At 46.0% G+C, this 25,268-nt stretch overlaps 1 protein-coding gene across 4 annotated transcripts in view; it reads right to left on the bottom strand.

The window, feature by feature from the left end:
• LOC118358928 (SH2B adapter protein 1-like) overlaps positions 1–18,343 on the bottom strand; it is a 77,218-nt gene extending 58,875 nt beyond the window's left edge. For 2 of the 4 annotated variants that reach the window (XM_052480237.1, XM_052480239.1), the window contains exons 1-8: positions 17,960–18,343; positions 14,716–16,877; positions 13,256–13,357; positions 12,788–12,879; positions 12,521–12,603; positions 5,244–5,390; positions 4,870–5,075; positions 1,023–1,197 (exon numbers count right to left, since the gene is read on the bottom strand). In XM_052480237.1, coding sequence (XP_052336197.1) covers positions 1,023–1,197; positions 4,870–5,075; positions 5,244–5,390; positions 12,521–12,603; positions 12,788–12,879; positions 13,256–13,357; positions 14,716–16,476 — 2,566 coding nt within the window. In that variant the 5' untranslated portion in view covers positions 16,477–16,877; positions 17,960–18,343. The remainder of the gene's footprint in view (positions 1–1,022; positions 1,198–4,869; positions 5,076–5,243; positions 5,391–12,520; positions 12,604–12,787; positions 12,880–13,255; positions 13,358–14,715; positions 16,878–17,959) is intronic. The other 2 variants (XM_052480238.1, XM_052480240.1) reach the window with 2 other exon arrangements.
• Between the last annotated feature and the right edge of the window lie 6,925 nt (positions 18,344–25,268).

Raw genomic sequence — 25,268 nt, forward strand, 5'->3', positions numbered from 1 at the left:
TGAGAGAAACAAGAGGGGCAGTTCTGTAATATAGTTTGTAATATTTGCTTGAGATCTTACTTTTTTTTTTAAATCAGATTTTATTCCCAATTATTTTCCAGTTATTTTTATTTTGTTTAGCTCATTAGTTGAATTTAATTTTGTTCCATTGTGGATGATACTGTTTAAGATGTTCCATGTGCCTGAATTATTGGGTAAATCTTTTAGCAACAATTAACAAAAGGGTGACATTTAAATAAAGATATTTTTCCATTGGTATAATATGACCTGCATGTCTTGTCATTTCTCGCTCTCTGTACATAGTACAGCCATTTTTTGCGCCTTTTGTTGGTGTTGGATGGATGGGGACAGAGTGGACTTTAATTTTTTCATTTGGAGAGAATTTAAGCCATATTAGATCAGTGTCTAACACAAACTATGAGACAGATATACTTTTAGCCAACCTTGACCAAAAATAACCTTATTTTGATAGATTTTGCACCCGTTATTACTCTAAAAATACATGATGAAAAGACGTTTTGGGGCCATTAAAAAAATCCTGGGGGGGGTATGCCCAGACCCCCCTAAAAGTGGTTTAGCCCCCCTATCCATTAATCTCTAGTGACGTCCCTGCTGTAGTGGACACAGCATGAGGATGCAAAGCAGCTAGTCTTATGTTATAATGACATTGGCAGAAACATCATGCAGTGGCCATGTTTTAGCACACACAACATTACTTATGGCGTGTACACACACACACACACACACACACACACACACACACACACACACACACACACACACACACACACACACACACACACACACACACACACACACACACACACACACACACGTTCTTCAATAGGATGACACACACGCACACTGTATCGATTCACTGGCGTAATAGCATAGTGTAAGCCAATCATAATGCATAACACACATACAACATACATACAACACCCAAGACTTGCCTTTAGAGGCCAGTGTAAACGCTTCATCCTAGTGGAACATCCTGTGACCTTTCACCCCTGACCTGTTACCTGGCTGCCGGACGGCGGTGGCTCCCACAAAGCTGATGAGGGTGACGTCCGAGGCACCCCCAGACTCCAGGGGGATTGGGTGAACCCGGAAGTGCTCCAGCATGTCGAATATGGACTGGAACCACAGGTGCTGCACCCGGCACTGGCCGTCCTCGTTCAGAGACAGACGCAGGTGCTGCAGGGGACAGAGAGAAGGGAGAGAGAGGGAGGGAAGAGAAGTATGGAGAGAGAGAGTTGAAAAGGGAGGTATGGGGGAGAGAGAGAGAATGAGAAGGGGGATAGAGGGAAGGAGTAGAAGGGGGAGAGACAAAAGAAGGGAGAAGAGAGGGGGATATGGGTTAGCCTTGGATGCAACTTAGGTGTGATCTCGCTCTCTGTGGCCGATGTGAGCAAAACGTTTCAACAGGTTAACAATCACAAGGCCGATGGGCCAGATGGAATACCACTGCGCGTCCTTAAAGACTGCGCAGACCTCGTTCCAGTCTGTCATCCCAACATGTTTCAAGCTGACCACCATTTTCACCGTTCCAAAGAGCTCCAAAGTAACCTGCCTAAATGACTATCACCCTGTGTCACACGCATCTGTAATTATCACGTGCTTTGAAAGGCTGGTCGTGACAAACATCAACATCATCATCCCAGACACCCTAAACCCACTCCAATACACAGATGACACAATCTCAATTACACTTCACACTGCCCCCTCCCACCTGGACAAGAGGGGAAATAACTATGTGAGAATGGGCTACAGCTCAACATTCAACACCATAGTCCCCTCCAAGCTCATCACCAAGCTAAAGACCCTGGGTCTGAACCCCTCCCTCTGCAACTGGATCCTGGACTTCCTGACGGACCGGCCCCAGGTGGTGAGGTTAGGCAACAACAGCTCTACCATGCTGACCCTCAACACGGGGGCCCCTCAGAGGTGTGTACTTAGTCCCCTCCTGTACTCCCTGTTCAACCACGACTGTATGGCCACGCACGACTAAAAACAAACAACAAGATTGCTGATGACGCAGCGGTGGTAGGCCTGATCACCGACAGCGATAAGTCAGTCTACAAGGAGGAGGTCAGAGAACTGGCAGGACAACGACCTCCCCCTCAACGTCAGTAAGACTAAGGAGCTGATCGTGGACTACAAGAGAAAGAGGGGCGAGCACGTCCCCCATCCATCAAGCTGTTGCGAAGCAGGTCGAGAGATTCAAGTTCCTTGGTGCTATCGAGAGCATTTTGACTGGCTGTATCACCGCTTGATACGGCAAATGCACAAAGCGCTACAGAGAGCGTTGCGGACAGACCAGTATATCACTGGGGCCAAACTCCCTGCCATCCAGGACCTCTAAACCAGACAAGTGTCCGAGGAAGGCCGGAAAAACTGCTAAAGACTCCAGCCACCGAAGTCATAGACTGTTCTCTCTGCTAACCATCCAGCAAACAGTATCACAACATTGGCTCTCGGACGAACAGGCTCAGAGAAAGCTTTTACCCCCAAGCCATAACACTGCCAAATAGCCAGACTGCAAAAAATTGTCAATTAATGGTACCCAAACTAACTGCAATGCCTGTATCATGACTCGTTTTACTGTGGATATCGATACCTTGTACCTGTCTCCTCCAGCATCTTCACAAGGTCCTTTGCTGTTGTTCTGGGATTGATTTGCACTTTTCGCACAGAAGTACGTTCATCTCTAGGAAACAGAATGCGTCTCCTTCCTGAGCGGTATGATGGCTGCGTGGTCCCATGGTGTTTATACTTGCGTACTATTGTTTGTACAGATGAACGTGGTACCTTCAGGCGTTTGGAAATTGCTCCCAAGAATGAACCAGACTTGTGGAGGTCTACAATTTTCTTTCTTAGATCTTGGCTGATTTCTTTTGATTTTCCCATGATGTCAAGGAAAGAGGCAGAGTTTGAAGGTAGGCCTTAAAATACATCCACAGGTACACCTCCAATTGACTCAAATGATGTCAATTAGCCTATCAGAAGCATCTAAAGCCATTTCATAATTTTCTGAAATTTTCCAAGCTGTTTAAAGGCACAGTCAACTTAGTGTATGTAAACTTCTGACCCAATGGAATTGTGATAGTGAATTCATCTGTAAACAATTGTTTGAAAAATGACCTGTGTCATGCAAAAACTAGATGTCCTAACTGACTTGCCTAAACTATAGTTTGTTGAAAAGAAATTAGTGGAGTGGTTGAAAAACGAGTTTTAATGACTCCAACCTAAGTGTATGTAAACTTCTGACTTCAACTGTATATATTAATATACTAAGCAAAGAAAGAAACGTCCTCTCACTGTCAACTTAACATGTGCAAATATTTGTATGGCCATAAGATTCAACAACTGAGACATAAACTGAACAAGTTCCACAGACATGTGACTAACTGAAATTAAATAATATGTCCCTGAACAAAGTAGGATCAAAATCAAAAGTCAGTATCTGGTGTGGCCACCAGCTGCATTAAGTACTGCAGTGCATCTCCTCCTCTTGGACTGCACCAGATTTGCCAGTTCTTGCTGTGAGATGTTACCCCAGTCTTCCACCAAGGCACCTGCCAGTTTCTGGACATTTCTGGGGCGAATGGCCCTAGCCCTCACCCTCCGATCCATCCGATCCCAAATGGGATTGAGATCTGGGCTCTTTGCTGGCCATGGCAGAACACTGACATTCCTGTCTTGCAGGAAATCACGCACAGAACGAGCAGTATGGCTGGTGGCATTGTCATGCTGGAGGGTCATGTCAGGATGAGCCTGCAGGAAGGGTACCACATGAGGGAGAAGGATGTCTTCCCTGTAACGCACAGCATTGAGATCGCCTGCAATGACAACAAGCTCAGTCCGATGATGCTGTAACACACCGCCCCAGACCATGCCAGACCCTCCACCTCCAAATTCGATCCCGCTACAGAGCACAGGCCTCAGTGTAACGCTCATTTCTTCGGTGATAAACTAGAATCCGATCATCCCCCCTGGTGAGACAAAACCGCTACTCGTCAGTTAAGAGCAGTTTTTGCCAGTCCTGTCTGGTTCAGCGACGGTGAGTTTGTGCCCATAGGCGACGTCGTTACCGGTGATGTCTGGTGAGGACCTGCCTTACAACAGGCCTTACAAACCCTCAGTACAGCCTTTCTCAGCCTATTGCTGAGAACTGATGGAGCGATTGTGCGTTCCTGGTGTAACTCGGGCAGTTGTTGTTGCCATCCTGTACCTGTCCCGCATGTGTGATGTTCGAATGTACCGATCCTGTGCAGGTGCTGTTACACGTGGTCTGCCACTGCGAGGACGATCAGCTGTCTGTCATGTATGTATGTATGTATGTATGTATGTATGTATGTATGTATGTATGTATGTATGTATGTATGTATGTATGTATGTATATACACACACTACATTGACACTCCCACACGAAACCAAAACACACACACATTCACTACGTACGTACGCACACACACAGAACACCTACACGCAGACCGACAACAAAAACGCACAAGCATAACTTGCTGCGGCTGCTCTGTTCTTTATTTTACTCTAATTATTACTCGTATTATCTATCCTGATGCCTAGTCACTTTACCCTGCCTTCATGTACATATCTACCTCAAACACCTCATACCTCTGCACATTGATCTGGTACTGGTACTCCCTGTATGTAGCTCCATTCTTGAGCATTTTATTGCATTCCTCTTTTTAAAATTTCATTTTGATTTTAAAAACGCTGCATTGTTGGGAAGGGCTCGTAAAGCAAGCATTTCACGGTAAAGTCCACACCAGCTGTACTTGGCGCATGTGATAAATAAAATCCGATTTGATTTCACACACTCTCTCCCTCTCCCGTCTCTTGTACCTTGGCCTTGCCCTGGAAGTTGAAGGTGAGAACGTACTCCCCGCGGCGCGTCTCGCTCTGGCGCACAAGGAAGACGCCGTGGCTGGCCATACCCCCCGCCAGCACCAGCTGGGCCGCCTTGAGGCGCGACAACGTCCCATGGAACCACTGGCACTCGCTCAGAGGGTGTTCCACCGCCTCCACCACGTCTGAGAACAGGAAGGAGCCTGGGAGGTGAGGAGGGATGAGGGGAAGGATGGATGAGGGGAGGAGGGATTTGGGGAGTGATGAAAAGATTAGACAAAAAAAGGACTTGCTCTGTACATTCTGGTGTGTATGTGTGTTTGTGCAAGCGTTTGCGTGTGTGTGCGAACTGCGTAAGTAGCAGCCTTCACCTGTGGCATCTGGTGTCTCCGCAAATGGTGTGCCCAGGCCGGCTCCGCCCCCACGTCCGTCTGATTCGTCCAGAGGGGCGCGGGGCGGTAACTCTGGGGGGCGTGGGTCCATCAGCGGGGAAGAGCCGCCCACACCTCCATAACACACTGCAACAGGACAGGAGCAAAAACATCAGTCTTATTATTTAAGCAGACGTCTTATTCTTGTACTTTCAAATAGCAACGGAACTTTGGACACATAGTTAAAACAACATTTGTCGTCTCGCTTTCTGTATCAGGTGTTAAGTGTTCTAACTATATATTTGTAAAGCTGCAAAAAAAAATGGTGAAACAGGGAAATCGTCACACAACAATCCCAAATGGGCTCCTAGATCCTATCCCGTGCAGTCATATTTGAAAAGATGGGATAGGTTAGGAATATGGTCGTAGATCCTCACCTTATGCTACATGTCTGCTGTTTGTAGGTTCTTACAGATTAAGTGTCTAAGGCAGTGGTCACCAACCTTTTCTGAGCCAGGTTGACTTTCAAAATCGCATGCCGAGATCTACAGCGCAGAACTGTTTCTAAACATCTTTTTTTTTTTTATGTAAGCCTATGCAACATTTACCAAATAAAAACAGTTCTGTATGAATGAGGTTTATTGCAGTCGGCCTGTAATGGAGGCCACCCAAGCGGTGGAAGTTTCAGTAAGGAGGCAGACACTTCGATACGGGGCAAACTTAGAATGAGGTTGTTTATTTACAGCGGTGAGTTAAAGCCACCGGAAAATTGTACATTATGTACAAACAAAAATAACAAACATAACAAAAACTGGACAGGGCCATAAACTGGAAAATGTATCAAATAATAAGTTGAGCTCCAAAGAAACCAAGCTTCAATCAATAATTAAAAATATAGCATTCAACCAGCATGGCAACCTTACCCTTGTCCTGTCTGGCCAACAATGAATTGGCAGGGTTTCAAGTACAATTCCCATCAGGTCTCACCTTGGACTGTACCATTTTAGACCAATCACAAATCAATGGTAACAATTATCTTACATAAAGGCCTGAACAGCACAATAAACATATACTGAACAAAAAAATAAACGCAACATGTAAAGTGTTGGTCCCATTTCTTGAGCTGAAAAAAAAATGTTCAAGAAAAGGCTTATTTCTCTCAAATGTTTTGCACAATTAGTACCCTATCAGTTAGAATTTCTCCTTTGCCAAGATAAACCATCCACCTGACAGGTGTGGCATATCAAAAAGCTGATTAAACAGTATGATCATTACACAGGTGAACCTTGTGCTGGGGACAATAAATTGTCACAACACAATGTCACAGACGTCTCAAGCTGAGGGAGCATGCAATTGGCTTGCTGACTGCAGGAATGTCCACCAGAGCTGTTGACAGAGAATGTCATGTTCATTTCTCTACCATAAGCCGCCTCCAACACCTCTACATCCGGCTTCTTCATCTGCGGGATCATCTGAAACCAACCACGCGGACAACTGATGAAACTGTGGGTTAGCACAACCAAAGAATTTCTGCACAACCTGTCAGAACCCGTCTAAGGGAAGCTCATCTGCATGCTCGTTGTCCTCACCAGGGTCTTGATCCGACTGCAATGGGCAAATGCTCACCTTCGATGGCCACTGGAGAAGTGTGCTCTTCACGGATTAAACCCAGTTTTAACTGTACCGGGCAGATGGCAAACAGCACGTATGGCGTCGTATGGGCGAGCAGTTTGCCTCAGTGTCAGATGCCATGGCGTCATTGTGAACAGAGTGCTCCATGGTGGCGGTGGGGTTATGGTATGGGCAGGGTAAGCTACAAACAATGAAGACAATTGCATTTTATTGATGGCAATTTGAATGCACAGATATACTGTGACGAGATCCTTAGACGAGATCCTGAGGCCCATTGTCGTGCCATTCATCCACCGCCATCACCTCATGTTTCTGCATGATAATGCACGGCCCCATGTCGCAGGCTCTGTACACAATTCCAGAAAGATGAACATTTCCCCTTTCTTCCATGACCTGCATACATGTCATCCACTGAACATATTTGGGATGCTCTGGATTGATGTGTACGACAGCGTGTTCCAGTTCCCTCCAATATCCAGCAACTTCGCACATCATTGAAGAGGAGTGGAACATCATTCCACAGGACACAATCAACAGTCTGATCAACTCTGCAAAGGAGATGTGTCTCGCTGCATGAGGCAGAAATGGTGGTCACTGACTGGTTTTCTGATCTGTGACCAACAGATACGTATCTGTATTCCCAGTCATGTGAAATCCATAGATTATGGCCTAATGAATTCATTTCAATTGACTGATTGCCTTATATGAACTGTAACTACTGTAATTGCTGGACTATTAAGTGCACCTGAATATAAACCGCACCCACTGAATTATTAGAAAATATGTATTTTGTACATAAATAAGCCGCACATGTCTATAAGCCGCAGGTGCCTACCGGTACATTGAAACAAATTAACTTTACACAGCCTTTAAACGAAACACGGCTTGAAACAAAAATAAATAGGCTTTAACGAAACACGGCTTGTAACAAAAATTAAAACAGTAGCCTACCAAGAAAGTCATTGGTCACTATCTTCCTCCTCCTGTGCACTGAAACCACTGAAGTCATCTCCTTCGGTGTCGGAGTTGAATAGCCTCAGAATTGCTTCATCTGATGTTGGATCGTTTTCATTGTCGCTCTCGTCACTTTCATCCGGAGGCAAATACCCCGCTGAGCTCATGCTGCCCCTTCAACACGCAGCAGTCCAGTCTTTCGAAACCCGTTGATGATAGTGGATTTTTTGACAATGCTCCACGCTGTCAGGACCCACTGTCAGACTTGACCATAAGATGCTCTTCGCCTGCGGCCCGTTTTAGTGAAGGATTTCTCCCCACTTGTCATCCAAGCCTCCCACTGAACAATGCAGCAGCTCTATTTCCTTTTCCAACAGCCAGATCGATCGCCTTCAACTTGAAAGCTGCATCATATGCATTTCTCCGTGTCTTTGCCATGATGAGGGTGACAAAATTACTACCGTAATCAGAATGATGGGAAGTTTGAGCGCGCTCGTTTTACGTCACATTATGTGACGGTGCTCAGTTTTTTGGCGGCATGAATCTTGTGAAAGCGGGAAAAATTCATAAATTAGCCGCGTCATTGTATAAACCACGAGGTTCAACTCATGGGGAAAAAGTAGCGGCTTATAGCCCGGAAATTACGGTAAGTAAAATCTTTGAAATGGTTGCATTCATATTTTTGTTCAGTGTATTTAGGCAATGAATCAAACATTCCTATATACAAATACATTTCAATAAATTGTGCAGGACCCTGCATAGAGCATACACCCCCCCCCTATCTCCTGAGTGAATATGGACTGGAGGATCTCACAGAATGTTTGGAAGAGCTTGAGGAGGAAATTGAACGTGACAAGAGTGAGGATGAATTAACTGTGGTGGCAGGTGCAGTGATGACTGCTGAGAAGAAAATGAGTATAGAAGGGAAGCAGTGCGGTGAGGAAGGTTGGCGTCAAGTCCATCAGAAACCCTTGTCCTCGAGGATGATAAGGATGATTCTGGCCCAGTGGGAGTGAGATTTTGTAGAGCGAATGGATCCTTGTATTTTGGCTGATCCGTATGTGGCGTCAGGTTGGGGACTGTTTAGTTGTTGAAGGTAACTCGGAGTGGACTCGTGATGATTTATTGCGTTTCCTCCGCCCAGAGGGAGTGGGCGCTCCGGATTAGCATTAAGTGTTGAGGAGGAGCAGTTGAAATTGAAGATTCCCCCCGGTGTCTAACGCCAAGCCGTTTGGTGAGTGGTAGATCCAGTGGGGATCACCGAGCGTGGGGAAACGGAGAAGACATTGTCTGTCATGCTGAGTTTTGATGCAGAGTCTTGGCCAGATAAGGTCGTGGAAGGAAGTGTCAATTAATTTGTTCCCGAAAATACAACAGTGTTAAAAGTGTCAAGTCTATGGGCCATGTCGCAGCAGTGTGTCGGAGGGAGATGCCTAGATCTGAGAAGTGTGCAGGCGGGCATGAGACAAAGCAATGCGTGGTATCGGTGGAGAAAGTCATCTGTGTGTTAAGTTGTGGGGGGTGGTCATGAGGCTGGAGATCGGAGGTGTCCGGTGAGAGAAAGGGAGATTGAGGTTGCCAGGGTTAGAGTAGTACAGAAAGTGTCATATGCCGAAGCAGTAACATAAGAAAAGGCAATTAAGAAACATTAAATGCAGCGCAACAAAACAAATGACTGCTGCCAAAACCAAAATGAGAATGTCGGCTGAACTCACAACCTGCGTTTCTCTCCACAGGCTACATCGGCAGCACCAAAAGGACAAGGCATCATACACATACTGTATTCAATAAAGGAATGTGCATTTCATAAACCCCACAAACCGTTTCTATGTCTGGTTGTATCTGCATCTGATGGTCAGTCTCAGCGGATGGAGGGGAGAGAGAGAGCATCAGAGGGTCCTCCTCTCACGGTCCCTCGATCTCTCCATTTCCTCCGGTGAGACTGACCAGAGAGAGGGGGACAGTCTGATGACCAACGCCGAGTCACACCACATTATCTCTGCCTCATGCACAAATTCATGTTGTTCCTATGACCAGAGAAAGTTAAATATTAGTCTACATTAAGAATAGACACGACGAGCCGTTAATAATAAAAACTCAAGGCCCATCGATACACTTGGCTACTCATTCACTGCAGCTGCAGTGCTGGTTGTAGTGCGAGTGTATGTAGGAAGAAGTGCGTTTGATGTTTTTTTAAAGTGTTGAATTACACTGCTCCAAAAAATAAAGGGAACACGTCCCTAGGAGGGGTGCGTCACTTGAGTGGGTTGAGTCACTGATGTGATCTTCCTGTCTGGGTTGGCGCCCCCCCCTTGAGTTGTGCCGTGGCGGAGATCTTTGTGGGCTGTACTCGGCCTTGTCTCAGGATGGTAAGTTGGTGGTTGAAGATATCCTTCTAGTGGTGTGGGGGCTGTGTTTTGGCAAAGTGGGTGGGGTTATATCCTTCCTGTTTGGCCCTGTCCAGGGGTGTCCTCGGATGGGGCCACAATGTCTCCTGACCCCTCCTGTCTCAGCCTCCAGTATTTATGCTGCAGTAGTTTATGTGTCGGGGGGCTAGGGTCAGATGTTATATCTGGAGTACTTCTCCTGTCCTATCCAGTGTCCTGTGTGAATTTAAGTATGCCCTCTCTAATTCTCTCTTTCTTTCTCTCTCTCGGAGGACCTGAGCCCTAGGACCATGCCTCAGGACTACCTGACATGATGACTCCTTGCTGTCCCCAGTCCACCTGGCTGTGCTGCTGCTCCAGTTTCAACTGTTCTGCCTGTGATTATTATTATTTGACCATGCTGGTCATTTATGAACATTTGAACATCTTGGCCATGTTCTGTTATAATCTCCACCCGGCACAGCCAGAAGAGGACTGGCCACCCCACATAGCCTGGTTCCTCTCTAGGTTTCTTCCTAGGTTTTGGCCTTTCTAGGGAGTTTTTCCTAGCCACCGTGCTTCTACACCTGCATTGCTTGCTGTTTGGGGTTTTAGGCTGGATTTCTGTACAGCACTGAGATATCAGCTGATGTACGAAGGGCTATATAAATACATTTGATTTGATTTGAGTTAAGAACACATTCTTATTTTCAATGACGGCCTAGGAACGGTGGGTTAACTGCCTCATTCAGGGGCAGAATGACAGATTTTCATCTTGTCAGCTGGGGGGATCCAATCTTGCAACTTTACAGTTAACTAGTCCAACGCAATAACGACCTGCCTCTCTCTCGTTGCACTCCACAAGGAGACTAGTCCAACACTCTTACCACCTGAGACTGCCTGTTAGGCGAATGCAGTAAGCCAAGGTAATTTGCTAGCGAGCTTTAAACTTATCTTATAATAAAACAATCAATCATAATCACTAGTTAACTACACATGGTTGATGATATTACTAGATATTATCTAGCGTGTCCTGCGTTGCATATAATCTGACTGAGCATACAAGCATACAAGTATCTAAGTATCTGACTGAGCGGTGGTAGGCAGAAACAGGCGCGTAAACATTCATTCAAACAGCACTTTCGTGTGTTTTGCCAACAGCTCGTCGTTGTGCATCAAGCATTGCGCTGTTTATGACTTTAAGCCTTTCAACTCCCGAGATGAGGCTGGTGTAACTCGAAGTGAAATGGCTAGCTAGTCAGCGCACACTAATAGCGTTTCAAACGTCACTCGCTCTGAGCCTTCTAGTAGTTGCTCTGCATGGGTAACGCTGCTTCGATGGTGGCTGTTGTCGTTGTGTTGCTGGTTCGAGCCCAGGGAGGAGCGAGGAGAGGGACAGAAGCTATACTGTTACACTGGCAATACTAAAGTGCCTATAAGAACATCTAATAGTCAAAGGTTAATGAAATACAAATGGATTAGAGTGAAATAGTCCTAGAATTCCTATAATAACTACAACCTAAAACTTCTTACCTGGGAATATTGAAAACTCATGTTAAAAGGAACCACCAGCTTTCATATGTTCTCATGTTCTGAGCAAGGAACTGAAACATTAGCTTTCTTACATAGCACATATTGCACTTTTACTTTCTTCTCCAACACTTTGTTTTTGCATTATTTAAACCAAATTGAACATGTTTCATTATTTACTTGAGGCTAAATTGATTTTATTGATGTATTATATTAAGTGAAAATAAGTGTTAATTCAGTATGGTTGTAATTGTCATTATTACAAATACATGTTTTTGTTGTTGCTGTTTTTGTTGTTGTTTTTTTTTTATTTTTTAAAATCGGCCGATTAATCGGTATCGGCTTTTTTGGTCCTCCAATAATCGGGATCGGTATTGAAAAATCATAATCGGTCGACCTCTATTTAGGATAGTATCAAACTTTGCTGTGGAGCCGTGGAAGCTGCTGGCACGGTGATTTGAGCTATCCGATTGGCCAGCGCAGTAGGCACACTTGATTTAGCTCTACAGGTCTGCCGGGTAGGCAGAGTTTGTTCCTTCAGACAAACGAAATGGTTCAAAATGGGAACACTTTGCCTACCCAGCACACAGGGCAGCTGAATAAAGTGCATTTACCACCAACAGCTCAAGGCAAAAAAACAAATTAAAAAGAGGAGCGCAAAGAAATGTTCGGCGATCGACTAGGAATGCATAGTTGACTACGACTGTGATTGACTGGTTGGTATATACTGGTCTAAGAGTAGTGGCTTGGGGAGGTGTCAAGGGGTCGATTTGGGATTTGGCATGCCCCACTCACCTTGAGAGAGGCGGTCACTGAATTCTGGCGTTCCACTAATGTCCATGGGTCCCCCACACACAGCTTCTATGTCCTCCTGTTCACTGTACAGTCAAGATACACAAAACTTGTTCAAGGTGGGATGTCGCTCCTACTTCTGTTGACCTCATCAATAGTTGACCGACAGTGAATACAAGAATATACATGGTCCCTCTTAACTCTCACTCACTGCCCCCTAATCACTGACTTGAAAGAAAACTCATATTACTTAACACCCAATTTGCTTACCTGATACATATACCGTTCCTGATGTCACTCAACCAGGCTCTCATCTGCACAGCATCTCGCGTCTCAATCACATACTGCACCTGTCCCTCCAACTGACAGAGAGAAATATAGGGTTAGCGAGACAGTAATAATAGGGGCAACAGAGAGAGGGGGTGAGAGAGGGAGGGAGGGGAGAAAAAGAGGGCGAGAGAAAGAGAGGGGGTGAGAGACAGATAGGGTGAGAGAGAGACAGGGGGGGTGAGAGAGGGAGGGGGGTGCGAAAAAGAGAGGGTGAGAGAAAGAGAGGGGGAGTGAGAGAGAGAGAGGGGGCGACAGAGGGGGTGAGAGAAAGCGAGCGAGCGAAATACAAGTCAGTCTACAGATGCAAGTTGAACAGGAGCTGACTACCTGAATTAAATGAACTGAGAGAACAAGAAAGGGGAATTGAAAAAATAAGGAAATGAAAGGATGGACAGATCAGAGTGTTACCTGCAGGAGGAAGGTGTTCTCCTTGTCAGGCACCTCCAGGGCTGTGGTGCTCCTCACATCCACAATAGAGCAGCATAGGATAGTCAGCCTGGGCTTGGAGGACTGAGAAACAGGGGGAAAGAGAAGAACATTGAATAAGACACCATCTATGCGCTCAGAGAAATTGTGCAATTTTCACATTATGACAGATCATTAATTTCCAAGCATTACAAAGGAGCATGTTGACAGGTTGTCATGCCTTTCAGTGTTATATCAAGGATACACAATCTACCCTGATGCCTCCAACCCCCCACCTACTGGTGAGCCAGGCCCAGCCAATCAGAATGAGTTTTTCCCCCCAAAAGGGGCTTTATTATAGACAGATATACTCCTCAGCATCACAACCGCAGGAGGTGGTCTGCGGTTGTGAGGCCAGTTGGACGTACTGCCAAATTCTCTAAAACGACGTTGAAGGCGACTTATGGTAGTGAAATTAACATTAATTCTCTGGAAACAGCTCTGGTGGAGCATGCCAATTGCACACACCCTCAAAACTTGAGACATCTGTGGCATTGTGTTGTGTGACAAAACTGCACATTTTAGAGTGGCCTTTTGTCCCTAGCACAAGGTTCACCTGTGTAATGATAATGCTGTTTAATCAGCTTCTTGATATGCCACAACCTGGTCAGGTGGATGGATTATCTTGGCAAAGGAGAAACGCTCACTAACAGGGATACAAACAAATTTGTGCACAAAATTTGAGAGAAATAATTGTTTGTTTGTGCTTATGGGACTTTTATGTACATGTTGAGTTTATATTGTTGTTAAGGTTTTGCCATAATATATTGAAAAAGTGTTTTAATTATTCAATTACTAATCTACTCCCTTCCCTGAAAATCCCACCCCCAATAATTCCTTAACAGGTCTAAAAACTCTACCAATCCTGTGACTCTCACAAATATCCAGCTCCTCCCCTGACAATCCCACCCACAGTGATTGACAGGCTAAACTGTAAAGAATGTGGCCAGGATTTCAAATGACAATGAGGAACTTAAATCGAAAATGGGAGGAATAATATAGTTTTACCCAATAAGGATTTGAATGAAAATGTTGTACTTTGTATGTTAAGAATAAGCATTGTTAAATTTCACAATAATTAGTTTTTTTAATTGTCACAAATAATGCGATCACAATAATGTAGTACAATTACAAACATGAACTTTATCTTCCCCAAAAAATTCTCAATATGGCAGTGTTATCTGTTAGGGAGTGTTAACTGTCAACTTAAAAACAACAAACTGGAGTTTTGCATTTAAATTTCATCATTGATTATGTTCACGTAAAAACAATATAGCAAGCGTATTATTAATGTATCATTATCAAATATGATTTTTTTGGGGGCAGCTATATACACTGAGTATATAAAACATTAAAGAACACCTTCCTAATATTGAGTTGCACAGGGCAGGTCTCACACTCACTTTAGGCGGGATGAAGAACTCCAGATAGTACTCCTCTCCCCGCTCACCCTCCTTGTCCCTCTCCCTCAGGACCAGTCGGCACTTGTGCCAACGACCGCCCCTCCAGCCCACAGTGCCCCCGGGGACGAGAGGCTGCACTGCGGCTGTTTGAGCAGCATTAGCGGTGGACGAGGTGTTGTTTAAGCCAGTACCAGCGTTGTTGTGTTCTTGTGTGCCGTGGTGCAGCAGGCCAAAGGAAAAGCCAGGGAAACCACCGTGGCTCCCGGCAAACTCATCTGGCATGGAGGAGCTGACGCTGACTCCTCCCTCCCTCACCAGCCGGCCCGTCTTCCTGAGGGTTGCGCTGCTGCTGCTGCTGGGGGGCAGGCCGGAGGAAGGCGACACCACGGCCGAAGTGGGCGCTGAGGAGAGAACGGGGGGTGGGGAGCGAGACAGACGCAACTTCTCCAGCCGGTGGCTCCACTTCTCCTTCTCTCCCCCCTCGCCATTGCTCCGCCGGCGGTCCCGCGCTTCCGACAACGAGAGGGAGGTGGCACTGCTGGAGGAAGACGGGGGCAGGGAGGAGGAGGAGGAGTGGGGGAGGGAGAGGGGCAGGGAGAGAGAGACAGGCATGGAAGAGGTGGGCGTAGGGGGCTGAGTGCCAGAGTTCCTCTTGGAGGAAGAGCCGGTGGCAGCGTCTTGGACCCCCATTGTGTAGCTGTAGCTGGAGGGCAGCTGGGAGGAGCTCTGTGGGGAGTCGCTGGACGAGCTGCGCCAGTGCAGGATGCCCCGGACACTACCCCGCACGCTGCGCCCAACACTCCGCAGAGAGAAGCGCTTCTTCAGTTTGGTTTTGGACTGGCTTCCTGTCGAAGCCGGTGTGCCGTTACCCTTGGAGCAGGGAGGGGGTGTGTCAGAGCAAGGGGAGGGAGGCGTTTGGGGCATGTGGGAGGGGTCTTCATTGTCCAAGCAAACTTCCAGATCCGCCTCGCCCTCATCTAGCTCCACCTCCTCCTCCATGACCGTTACGCCCGCCCAGCTATCCTCCTCTTCCTCGGCCGTTGTTTCGCCATTGCCCGGGCCGACGCCAGGGAAGTGTTTAACAGTAACTGGGGCACCCCTCTCTTCCCGCCCGCCATTGTTTCCTCCTCCCACTGAGGAGGAGCAGGAGGAGGAGGAAGATGGGGGGAGGACCGTTGTGACAGCATAGGAATCTTGAAATTGGTCCCCACTTCGGGTTTCCAACACCAGGCGTGTGGAGGCAGGCTTGGGCAGAGCTCGCACCGGGTTGGCTGGGGCACAGGCGTGGTAGCAGGATCCCTCGGTGATGGGAGGGGGAGAGACCGCCTCCTCTTCCAGGGAGATGCCGTCTAATTGGGGAGCCCAGCTACCTGCCTCCATCCCGGGGGCTGTACCCGGCGCCCCTGCCACCCCCTCCAGTTCGCTCTGGAAATGTCGGACAAAGCGGTCAGTGAAGCGGCGACAGAAGGCGGCAGCAGAGTCGGGGGAGTAGTGAGGGTTCTCCAGGAGGAACGCCCGGAAGTGGCGGGCAAAGTCCCCGGCCGCCATACGGGCATGCAGCTCACAGAACTCCGTCCAGCTCAGGCAGGGGGAGGGTGTGGGGGTGTCCGAGAGCGAGGAGGGGTGAGGCTGGGCCAAGGGTGGTGGCCGAGGGAACAGTGGCAACAGGGAGGGGGATGGAGGGGACGGGGAGGGTGACGGGGGCAGGGTAGAGGAGTTGGCTGCCCGCAGGCTAGGCGGGGTTAAAAGAGATCCGTTCATTCTACCAGGAGGGAGTGTAGGGGGGGCTGATTGGCCAATTAGTTGGCTGCTGATTGGTTTATCACTTAAGGTTGATTAATGAAATCTGCACAGCTCATCGGGGCTAATATACAAATGGGTGGGAATTCAAGTACCGTACTACACCAGGCATAGAGTAGATTCACCCCCATTTAAAACCTTCAGCTAAAAGACTACCGTAACAGACTGATGAGCACAGACAGAGAAGAGGTAGACATATAGGGTGTCTGTCTCTGTGCAACATGCTTTCATATATTTAAAAAGGTCTATGATAAAAGACAGGGAGGAGGTATAGGACAAAGGGGCAAGGTAAATTAGGTGAGGTTCACAAGTGGCCGTCCTGCTTACGGTCCACCACACATCCACAAGAACACAACTGCAGCCTGTGAAAACAATACAAGCACAATCAAATGGTGACATCACATTACCTGTTACATATGTTCTCCAGATCCATAACAAACTCTATTATGATCTACAATATCTAATCAACTGTGTAACTAATACAAATACCCCTAGCACCGGTTGCCACCTCTAGTTGTTGTCTGTTAGACTAGTGGTCACAACAGTTGTGTCAAGTGTCACTGATTTAAATTGAGTCGATGCTTTACATCCACAAAAACAACAAATGTATTAGCAACCCGTTTGACTGACAGCCCATTCAATTAGGTAGCTAGAGATCTTCACATAACGGTACTTAGGTAGCTAGGTATGGTGAAAATCCACCAACTGATTTGTCAGTGTTTAGATAAGTAGCCGCGTAATCACTTTGACATACTGTAGAAAATCCAAAGATAGTTAGCTATGCCACATTATCTACCTTGAAGACGAAAAAAAAATACCTTGCCGCTAGATTATTGTAGCGAGCTAGACTACCTAGCTAGTTTGCAAACTGGCGCTGGATGTAAACAATCCAGAGAGCCTGGTTGGTACTAACGTTACTGGCTAATGCAGTTAGCTGGAATTCACAAACCATTGTCGGACTCGAAAGAAACTCGAGGCCAGTGCTTGATTGCTAAAATAACACAAAGGAGAGACAGTTCACCAACTAGATAGCTAATATTACAGAGTAATGATAGTGCGTGGGCATGGCAACATAACAGACAGTGTGGTCATGTTAGCTTAGCTAACGTTAACTAGCAACAAGAGCCAGCACATCGCGTGATAAACAATCTAGTAAGCGTTACTGCGCTAGCTAACGTTCGCTAACTAGCGACCCACCACAGCTTGCTAGTAACGCCACCCATCTTCTGAACAGAACCATGTTAGATAACTAAATAAAAAAGCACAAGCTTGAAGCAGTTAGCTAACTAGCCAATATTCAACAATGAAGCTAAAAATGTAAGCCTAGCTAGCGGTTTTAATTCAATAACAGCGGTTTAGCCAGCTAACCGTAGCTAGCTAGGCTATGGCTATTATCATTGAATAAGGGATGCTAGCTAATTGAAGTAATGTTATGTTTACCCACTTGTACACGCGTGTCTTCAAAATAGTGACCACTTTACAGTTAGCTAGTTAAATCGTAACTTGTGCCTCCCAGATGTGCTACTACAGCCGACAGGCGAATCGCTATAGCTACCGTCAATATGTGGCTAGCTATTATTATTAGCTAGCCAGCTATTAATAAAATAACGAATTTAGCAATATTGCGTTGGCTTACATTACAATTCGTTCATATGTCCGCGATATAATTGTCGTTTTATAACAGTTGTGGCTAACATATGAATATTTCTGCGCTCCAATATCTCTCGCGATATAATGGGAGAGAGAGGATGGGCAGCGGGAGGTGAAAGTAGACTAGCCAGGAGGAGCTGCAATAGTCTGTTTGCATTCAGAGTCCCTGGATGGTGGGGAAATGGAGGGGTTACTAAAAACATTTCGAAATTCATTAAATGAGTGTGTTGGTCTCATACTGAACTACCACGCTATCTATTTTTTTTATTCAGAATTTGCATGAATTTTTATGTTTACAACAAGCCTATATAATTGCATACAATTTCAAATGTTTTTGTACTACTTGCATCGTACTAACTTGCATTGTTCCCCCTTTATGCTGCTGCTGCTACTCTCTGTTATTATCTATTTATCTATGCATACGTTTAATAACTCTACCCACATGTACATATTACCTCAATTACCTCGACTAACCGGTGCCCCCGCACATTGACGCTGTACCGGTACCCCCTGTATATAGCCTCACTATTGTTATTGTACTGCTGCTCTTTAATGATTTGTTACTTTTATTTCTTCATTTTTACTTAAAAACACATTGTTGGTTAAGGGCTTGTAAGTAAGCATTTCACTGTAAGGTATACTGCACCTGTTGTATTTGGTGCATGTGACAAATAACATTTGATTTGCATTCAAATATATCCTTAAATAGCTAGCTACAAGCTATTTAGTCATTGTTAGTTTAAAAATAAAAACCTGGATAACACTCGCCAGCCCAGCTTCCCTGCCCATCCACTGCTGCCCCTGGACACTGATTTCTTGGCTACATAGCTGACACGCTGGACTGTCCATTAATCACGGTACTCCATTCTGCTTGTTTGTTTTATCTGTCGGCCCCGTTGCCTAGTCAACGCCATTTTACCTGTTGTTTGTTGTGCTAGCTGATTAGCCTCGCCTACTGTTTTTAGCTAGCTTTCCCAATTCAACACCTGTGATTACTGTATGCCTCGCTGTATGTCTCTCCCAAATGTCAATATGCCTTGTATACTGTTGTTCAGGTTAGTTATCATTGTTTTAGTTCACAATGGAGCCCCTAGATCCACTCTGCATACCCCTGTTACCTCCTTTGTCCCACCCCCACACATGCGGTGACCTCACCCATTACAACCAGCATGTCCAGAGATACAACCTCTCATCATCACCCAGTGCCTGGGCTTACCTCCGCTGTACCCGCACCCCACCATACCCCTGTCTGCGCATTATGCCCTGAATATATTCTACCATGCCCAGAAACCTGCTCCTCTTATCCTCTGCCCCCAACGCTCTAGGCGACCAGTTTTGATAGCCTTTAGCCGCACCCTCATACTACTCCTTCTCTGTTCCGCGGGTGATGTGGAGGTAAACCCAGGCCCTGCATGTCCCCAGGTACCCTCATTTGTTGACTTCTGTGATCGAAAAAGTCTTGGTTTTATGCATGTCAACATCAGAAGCCTCCTCCCTAAGTTTGTTTTACTCACTGCTTTAGCACACTCTGCTAACCCTGATGTCCTTGCCGTGTCTGAATCCTGGCTCAGGAAGGCCACCAAAAATTCAGAGATTTCCATACCCAACTATAACATCTTCCGTCAAGATAGAACTGCCAAAGGGGCGGAGTCGCAGTCTACTGCAGAGATAGCCTGCAAAGTAATGTCATACTTTCCAGGTCCATACCCAAACAGTTTGAACTACTAATTTTGAAAATTACTCTCTCCAGAAACAAGTCTCTCACTGTTGCCGCCTGCTACCGACCCCCGTCAGCTCCCAGCTGTGCCCTGGACACCATTTGTGAATTGATCGCCCCCATCTAGCTTCAGAGTTTGTTCTGTTAGGTGACCTAAACTGGGATATGCTTAACACCCCGGCAGTCCTACAATCTAAGCTAGATGCCCTCAATCTCACTCAAATCATCAAGGAACCCACCAGGTACAACCCTAACTCTGTAAACAAGGGCACCCTCATAGACGTCATCCTGACCAACTGGCCCTCCAAATATACCTCCGCTGTCTTCAACCAGGATCTCAGCGATCACTGCCTCATCGCCTGTATCCGCCACGGAGCCGCAGTCAAACGACCACCCCTCATCACTGTCAAACGCTCCCTAAAACACTTCTGTGAGCAGGCCTTTCTAATCGACCTGGCCCGTGTATCCTGGAAGGACATTGACCTCATCCCGTCAGTTGAGGATGCCTGGTCATTCTTTAAAAGTAACTTCCTCACCATTTTGGATAAGCATGCTCCGTTCAAAAATGCAGAACCAAGAACAGATACAGCCCTTGGTTCACTCCAGACCTGACTGCCCTCGACCAGCACAAAAACATCCTGTGGCGGACTGCAATAGCATCGAATAGCCCCGTGATATGCAACTGTTCAGGGAAGTCAGGAACCAATACACGCAGTCAGTCAGGAAAGCTAAGGCCAGCTTCTTCAGGCAGAAGTTTGCATCCTGTAGCTCCAACTCCAAAAAGTTCTGGGACACTGTGAAGTCCATGGAGAACAAGAGCACCTCCTCCCAGCTGCCCACTGCACTGAGGCTAGGAAACACGGTCTCCACCGATAAATCCATGATTATCGAAAACTTCAATAAGCACTTCTCAACGGCTGGCCATGCCTTCCGCCTGGCTACTCCAACCTCGGCCAACAGCTCCGCCCCCCGTAGTTCCTCACCCAAGCCTCTCCAGGTTCTCCTTTACCCAAATCCAGATAGCAGATGTTCTGAAAGAGCTCCAAAACCTGGACCCGTACAAATCAGCTGGGCTTGACAATCTGGACCCGCTATTTCTGAAACTATCTGCCGCCATTGTCGCAACCCCTATTACCAGCCTGTTCAACCTCTCTTTCATATCGTCTGAGATCCCCAAGGATTGGAAAGCTGCCGCAGTCATCCCCCTCTTCAAAGGGGAGACACCCTGGACCCAAACTGCTATAGACCTATATCCATCCTGCCCTGCCTATCTAAGGTCTTCGAAAGCCAAGTCAACAAACAGGTCACTGACCATCTCGAATCCCACCGTACCTTCTCCGCTGTGCAATCTGGTTTCCGAGCCGGTCACGGGTGCACCTCAGCCACACTCAAGGTACTAAATGATATCATAACCGCCATCGATAAAAGACAGTACTGTGCAGCCGTCTTCATCGACCTCGCCAAGGCTTTCGACTCTGTCAATCACCAAATTCTTATCGGCAGACTCAACAGCCTCGGTTTTTCGGATGACTGCCTTGCCTGGTTCACCAATTACTTTGCAGACAGAGTTCAGTGTGTCAAATCAGAGGGCATGCTGTCCGGTCCTCTGGCAGTCTCTATGGGGGTGCCACAGGGTTCAATTCTCGGGCCGACTCTTTTCTCTGTATATATCAATGATGTTGCTCTTGCTGCGGGCGATTCCCTGATCCACCTCTATGCAGACGACACCATTCTATATACTTTCGCCCGTCATTGGACACTGTGCTATCAAACCTCCAAACGAGCTTCAATGCCATACAGCACTCCTTCCGTGGCCTCCAACTGCTCTTAAACGCGAGTAAAACCAAATGCATGCTTTTCAACCGATCGCTGCCTGCACCCGCATGCCCGACTAGCATCACCACCCTGGATAGTTCCAACCTTGAATATGTGGACATCTATGAGTACCTAGGTGTCTGGCTAGACTGCAAACTCTCCTTCCAGACTCACATCAAACATCTCCAATCAAAAATCAAATCCAGAGTCGGCTTTCTATTCCGCAACAAAGCCTCCTTCACTCACGCTGCCAAGCTTACCCTAGTAAAACTGACTATCCTACTGATCCTCGACTTCGGCGATGTCATCTACAAAATGGCTTCCAACACTCTACTCAGCAAACTGGATGCAGTCTATCACAGTGCCATCCGTTTTGTCACTAAAGCACCTTATACCACCCACCACTGCGACTTGTATGCTCTAGTCGGCTGGCCCTCACTACATATTCGTCGCCAGACCCACTGGCTCCAGGTCATCTACAAGTCCATGCTAGGTAAAGCTCCGCCTTATCTCAGTTCACTGGTCACGATGGCAACACCCATCCGTAGCACGCGCTCCAGCAGGTGTATCTCACTGATCATCCCTAAAGCCAACACCTCATTTGGCCGCCTTTTCGTTCCAGTACTCTGCTGCCTGTGACTGGAACGAATTGCAAAATCGCTGAAGTTGGAGACTTTTATCTCCCTCACCAACTTCAAACATCAGCTATCCGAGCAGCTAACCGATCGCTGCAGCTGTACATAGTCTATAGGTAAATAGCTCACCCTTTTTCACCTACCTCATTCCCATACTGTTTTTATACTGTTTTTATTTATTTACTTTTCTGCTCTTTTGCACACCAATATCTCTACCTGTACATGCCCATCTGATCATTTATCACTCCAGTGTTAATCTGCAAAATTTTATTATTCGCCTACCTCCTCATGCCTTTTGCACACATTGTATATAGACTGCCCATTTTTTCTACTGTGTTATTGACTTGCTAATTGTTTACTCCATGTGTAACTCTGTGTTGTCTGTTCACACTGCTATGCTTTATCTTGGCCAGGTCGCAGTTGCAAATGAGAACTTGTTCTCAACTAGCCTACCTGGTTAAATAAAGGTGAAATAAAAATAAAAAATTTAAAAAAATAAAGAGATTAGTAAATTATTTATTTCAAACTAGCTGAATAGATCCATGATTACTGTAGACTATAGTAGGCCTACATGCAGCATTCTGTGTCAGTGGCCACGTGAGCACATAGGCCTACTGCTGTGCTTGATGTTGGTGTAGTCTTTATAGCTGGCTTTCAGTGTTGTGTTGTTTATACACAGTGTGTACTTACTGTCAATTTTTATCTCAATATCAAATCCTTTCTGCGTAACAATTAAGTTCCTTACTGTGGTTGTTTTCCAATAAAGTTTTCTAAAATAGAGGAATGCACTACAATAGAATAGCATTGAATAGACTAAAATAGAATAGAGAAGGATTAGCAGGTGCGTTCATAATTTGTCTTTCATTAAAAAAAAAATGTATACTGGAAATCTTAAATACTCTGGCTTTGATTGATTGTGATGATTGATTTGATGATTGTGGACTACAGGAAAAGGAGGACCGAGCACGCCCCATTCTCATCGACGGGGCTTTAGTGGAGCAGGTTGAGAGCTTCAAGATTCTTGGTGTCCACATCAACAACAAACTATCATGGTCCAAACACACCAAGTCGCGAAGAGGGCACAACAACGCCTTTTCCCCCTCAGGAGACTGAAAAGCCATGGGTCCTCAGATCCTCAAAAAGTTATACAGCTGCACCACTGAGAGCATCCTGACTGGTTGCATCACCGCCTGGTATGACAACTGATCGGACTCCGACTGCAAGGCACTACAGAGTGTAGTACGTACGGCCCAGTACATCATTGGGGCCAAGACTCCTGCCATCCAGTACCTCTATACCAGGCAGTGTCAGAGGAAGGCCCTAAAAATAGTCAAAGTCTCCAGCCACCCTAGTCATAGACTGTTCTCTCTGCTACTGCACGGCAAAGGGTACCGGAGTGCCAAGTCTAGGTCCAAAAGGCTTCTTAACAGCTTCCATCCCCAAGCCATAAGACCCTGAACAGCTAATAAAATGGCTACCCAGACATTGTCCTCCCACCCCTCTTTATGCTCCTGCTACTCTCTGTTTATTATCTATGCATAGTCACTTTAACTCTATGTAACAGGGTTGGTTATGTTTCCACTTGCCTCTAAAGAAATGTGTATTTAATGTTCAAGCATTGTTATTGGTTGGTTCAATTCTGATGACAATAGGCATGTTGTTATTGGCCCCGCTTGCAGATGGGGAGATGGCGAATGTCAGGTCTCCCCAGTATGAACATGTGATGCAAGGGGTAGGTCACGTTCTGAATACTGTATTCTATTTTTATATTTTATAATGTGTACAAGTTTGCTGTACATTGCTGATTTATACATGTGTGGGTATATGGGACCTGTTAGGGATTGAAGGGCTTTCTGGGGTGTTCTTTGGTATATGATTGCTGTATATAAGTGCATTAGCTAGCATGCACCGATGTAATGGTCACATTAGATCACTGCTAACACAGTTGATTTAATGCTACAGATTTTACAATCGACAGCCATCAACATCATTAAGCCCTGCACAACTAACGTGCTGCTTCCTATTTAACTACAGATAATAAATAACGCTCAACTGGGACCACTGGCTGGGGTGATTTCTTTGAACCAATTTAACTACAGATAATAAATAACGTTCAACTGGGACCACTGGCTGGGGTGATTTCTTTGAACCAATTTAACTACAGATAATAAATCATGTTCAACTGGGACCACTGGCTGGGGTGATTTCTTTGAACCAATTTAACTACAGATAATAAATAACGTTCAACTGGGACCACTGGCTGGGGTGATTTCTTTGAACCTATTTAACTACAGATAATAAATAACGTTCAACTGGGACCACTCGCTGGGGTGATTTCTTTGAACCTATTTAAATACAGATAATAAATAACGTTCAACTGGGACCACTGGCTGGGGAGATTTCTTTGAACAAAACTCAATGCAAGGAGAGTATCATTAATATCTGTTACACTGGTGCCGTGACCCGGATTCTTGTCTTTGCTGGACATCACTTGGAGAAGGAAGGTGGTTGCTGATGAACACCGGAATGCCGTTTGGGTCATAAACTAGCTCGCGATTAGCATGAAAACATATACAAAGCACATTTGACCTAGGACAACACAGTAAAAACTTTGCTAATATCTACAACATACCAGCTTTCCAACAGCACAGATAATACTTTTGAATACCCTTTGGAATATTAATGCTTCATCTAAGTCTAATGAACAACTTCAGACATAAACCAGGAACGTTAACGTGAGTACTATGGCACTGTTTGAACAGGAATCGCAGTCCCATCCCATCTCTATTTTCACAAAACTGTCGTCTTGCAGAATGGAAACCATGCAGAGGAGCCTTGAGTGGGCTAAGGGGAGGCGGATAAATGTCACTTCAGCAGACGACCTAGTTGATCAAGTATCTCAGTTCATTCAGGAGATTCGTACGTCTAGCTGGCAT

Source organism: Oncorhynchus keta, chromosome 26 (assembly GCF_023373465.1).
Source record: "Oncorhynchus keta strain PuntledgeMale-10-30-2019 chromosome 26, Oket_V2, whole genome shotgun sequence".
In the NCBI taxonomy this organism is placed as follows: Eukaryota; Metazoa; Chordata; class Actinopteri; order Salmoniformes; family Salmonidae; genus Oncorhynchus; species Oncorhynchus keta.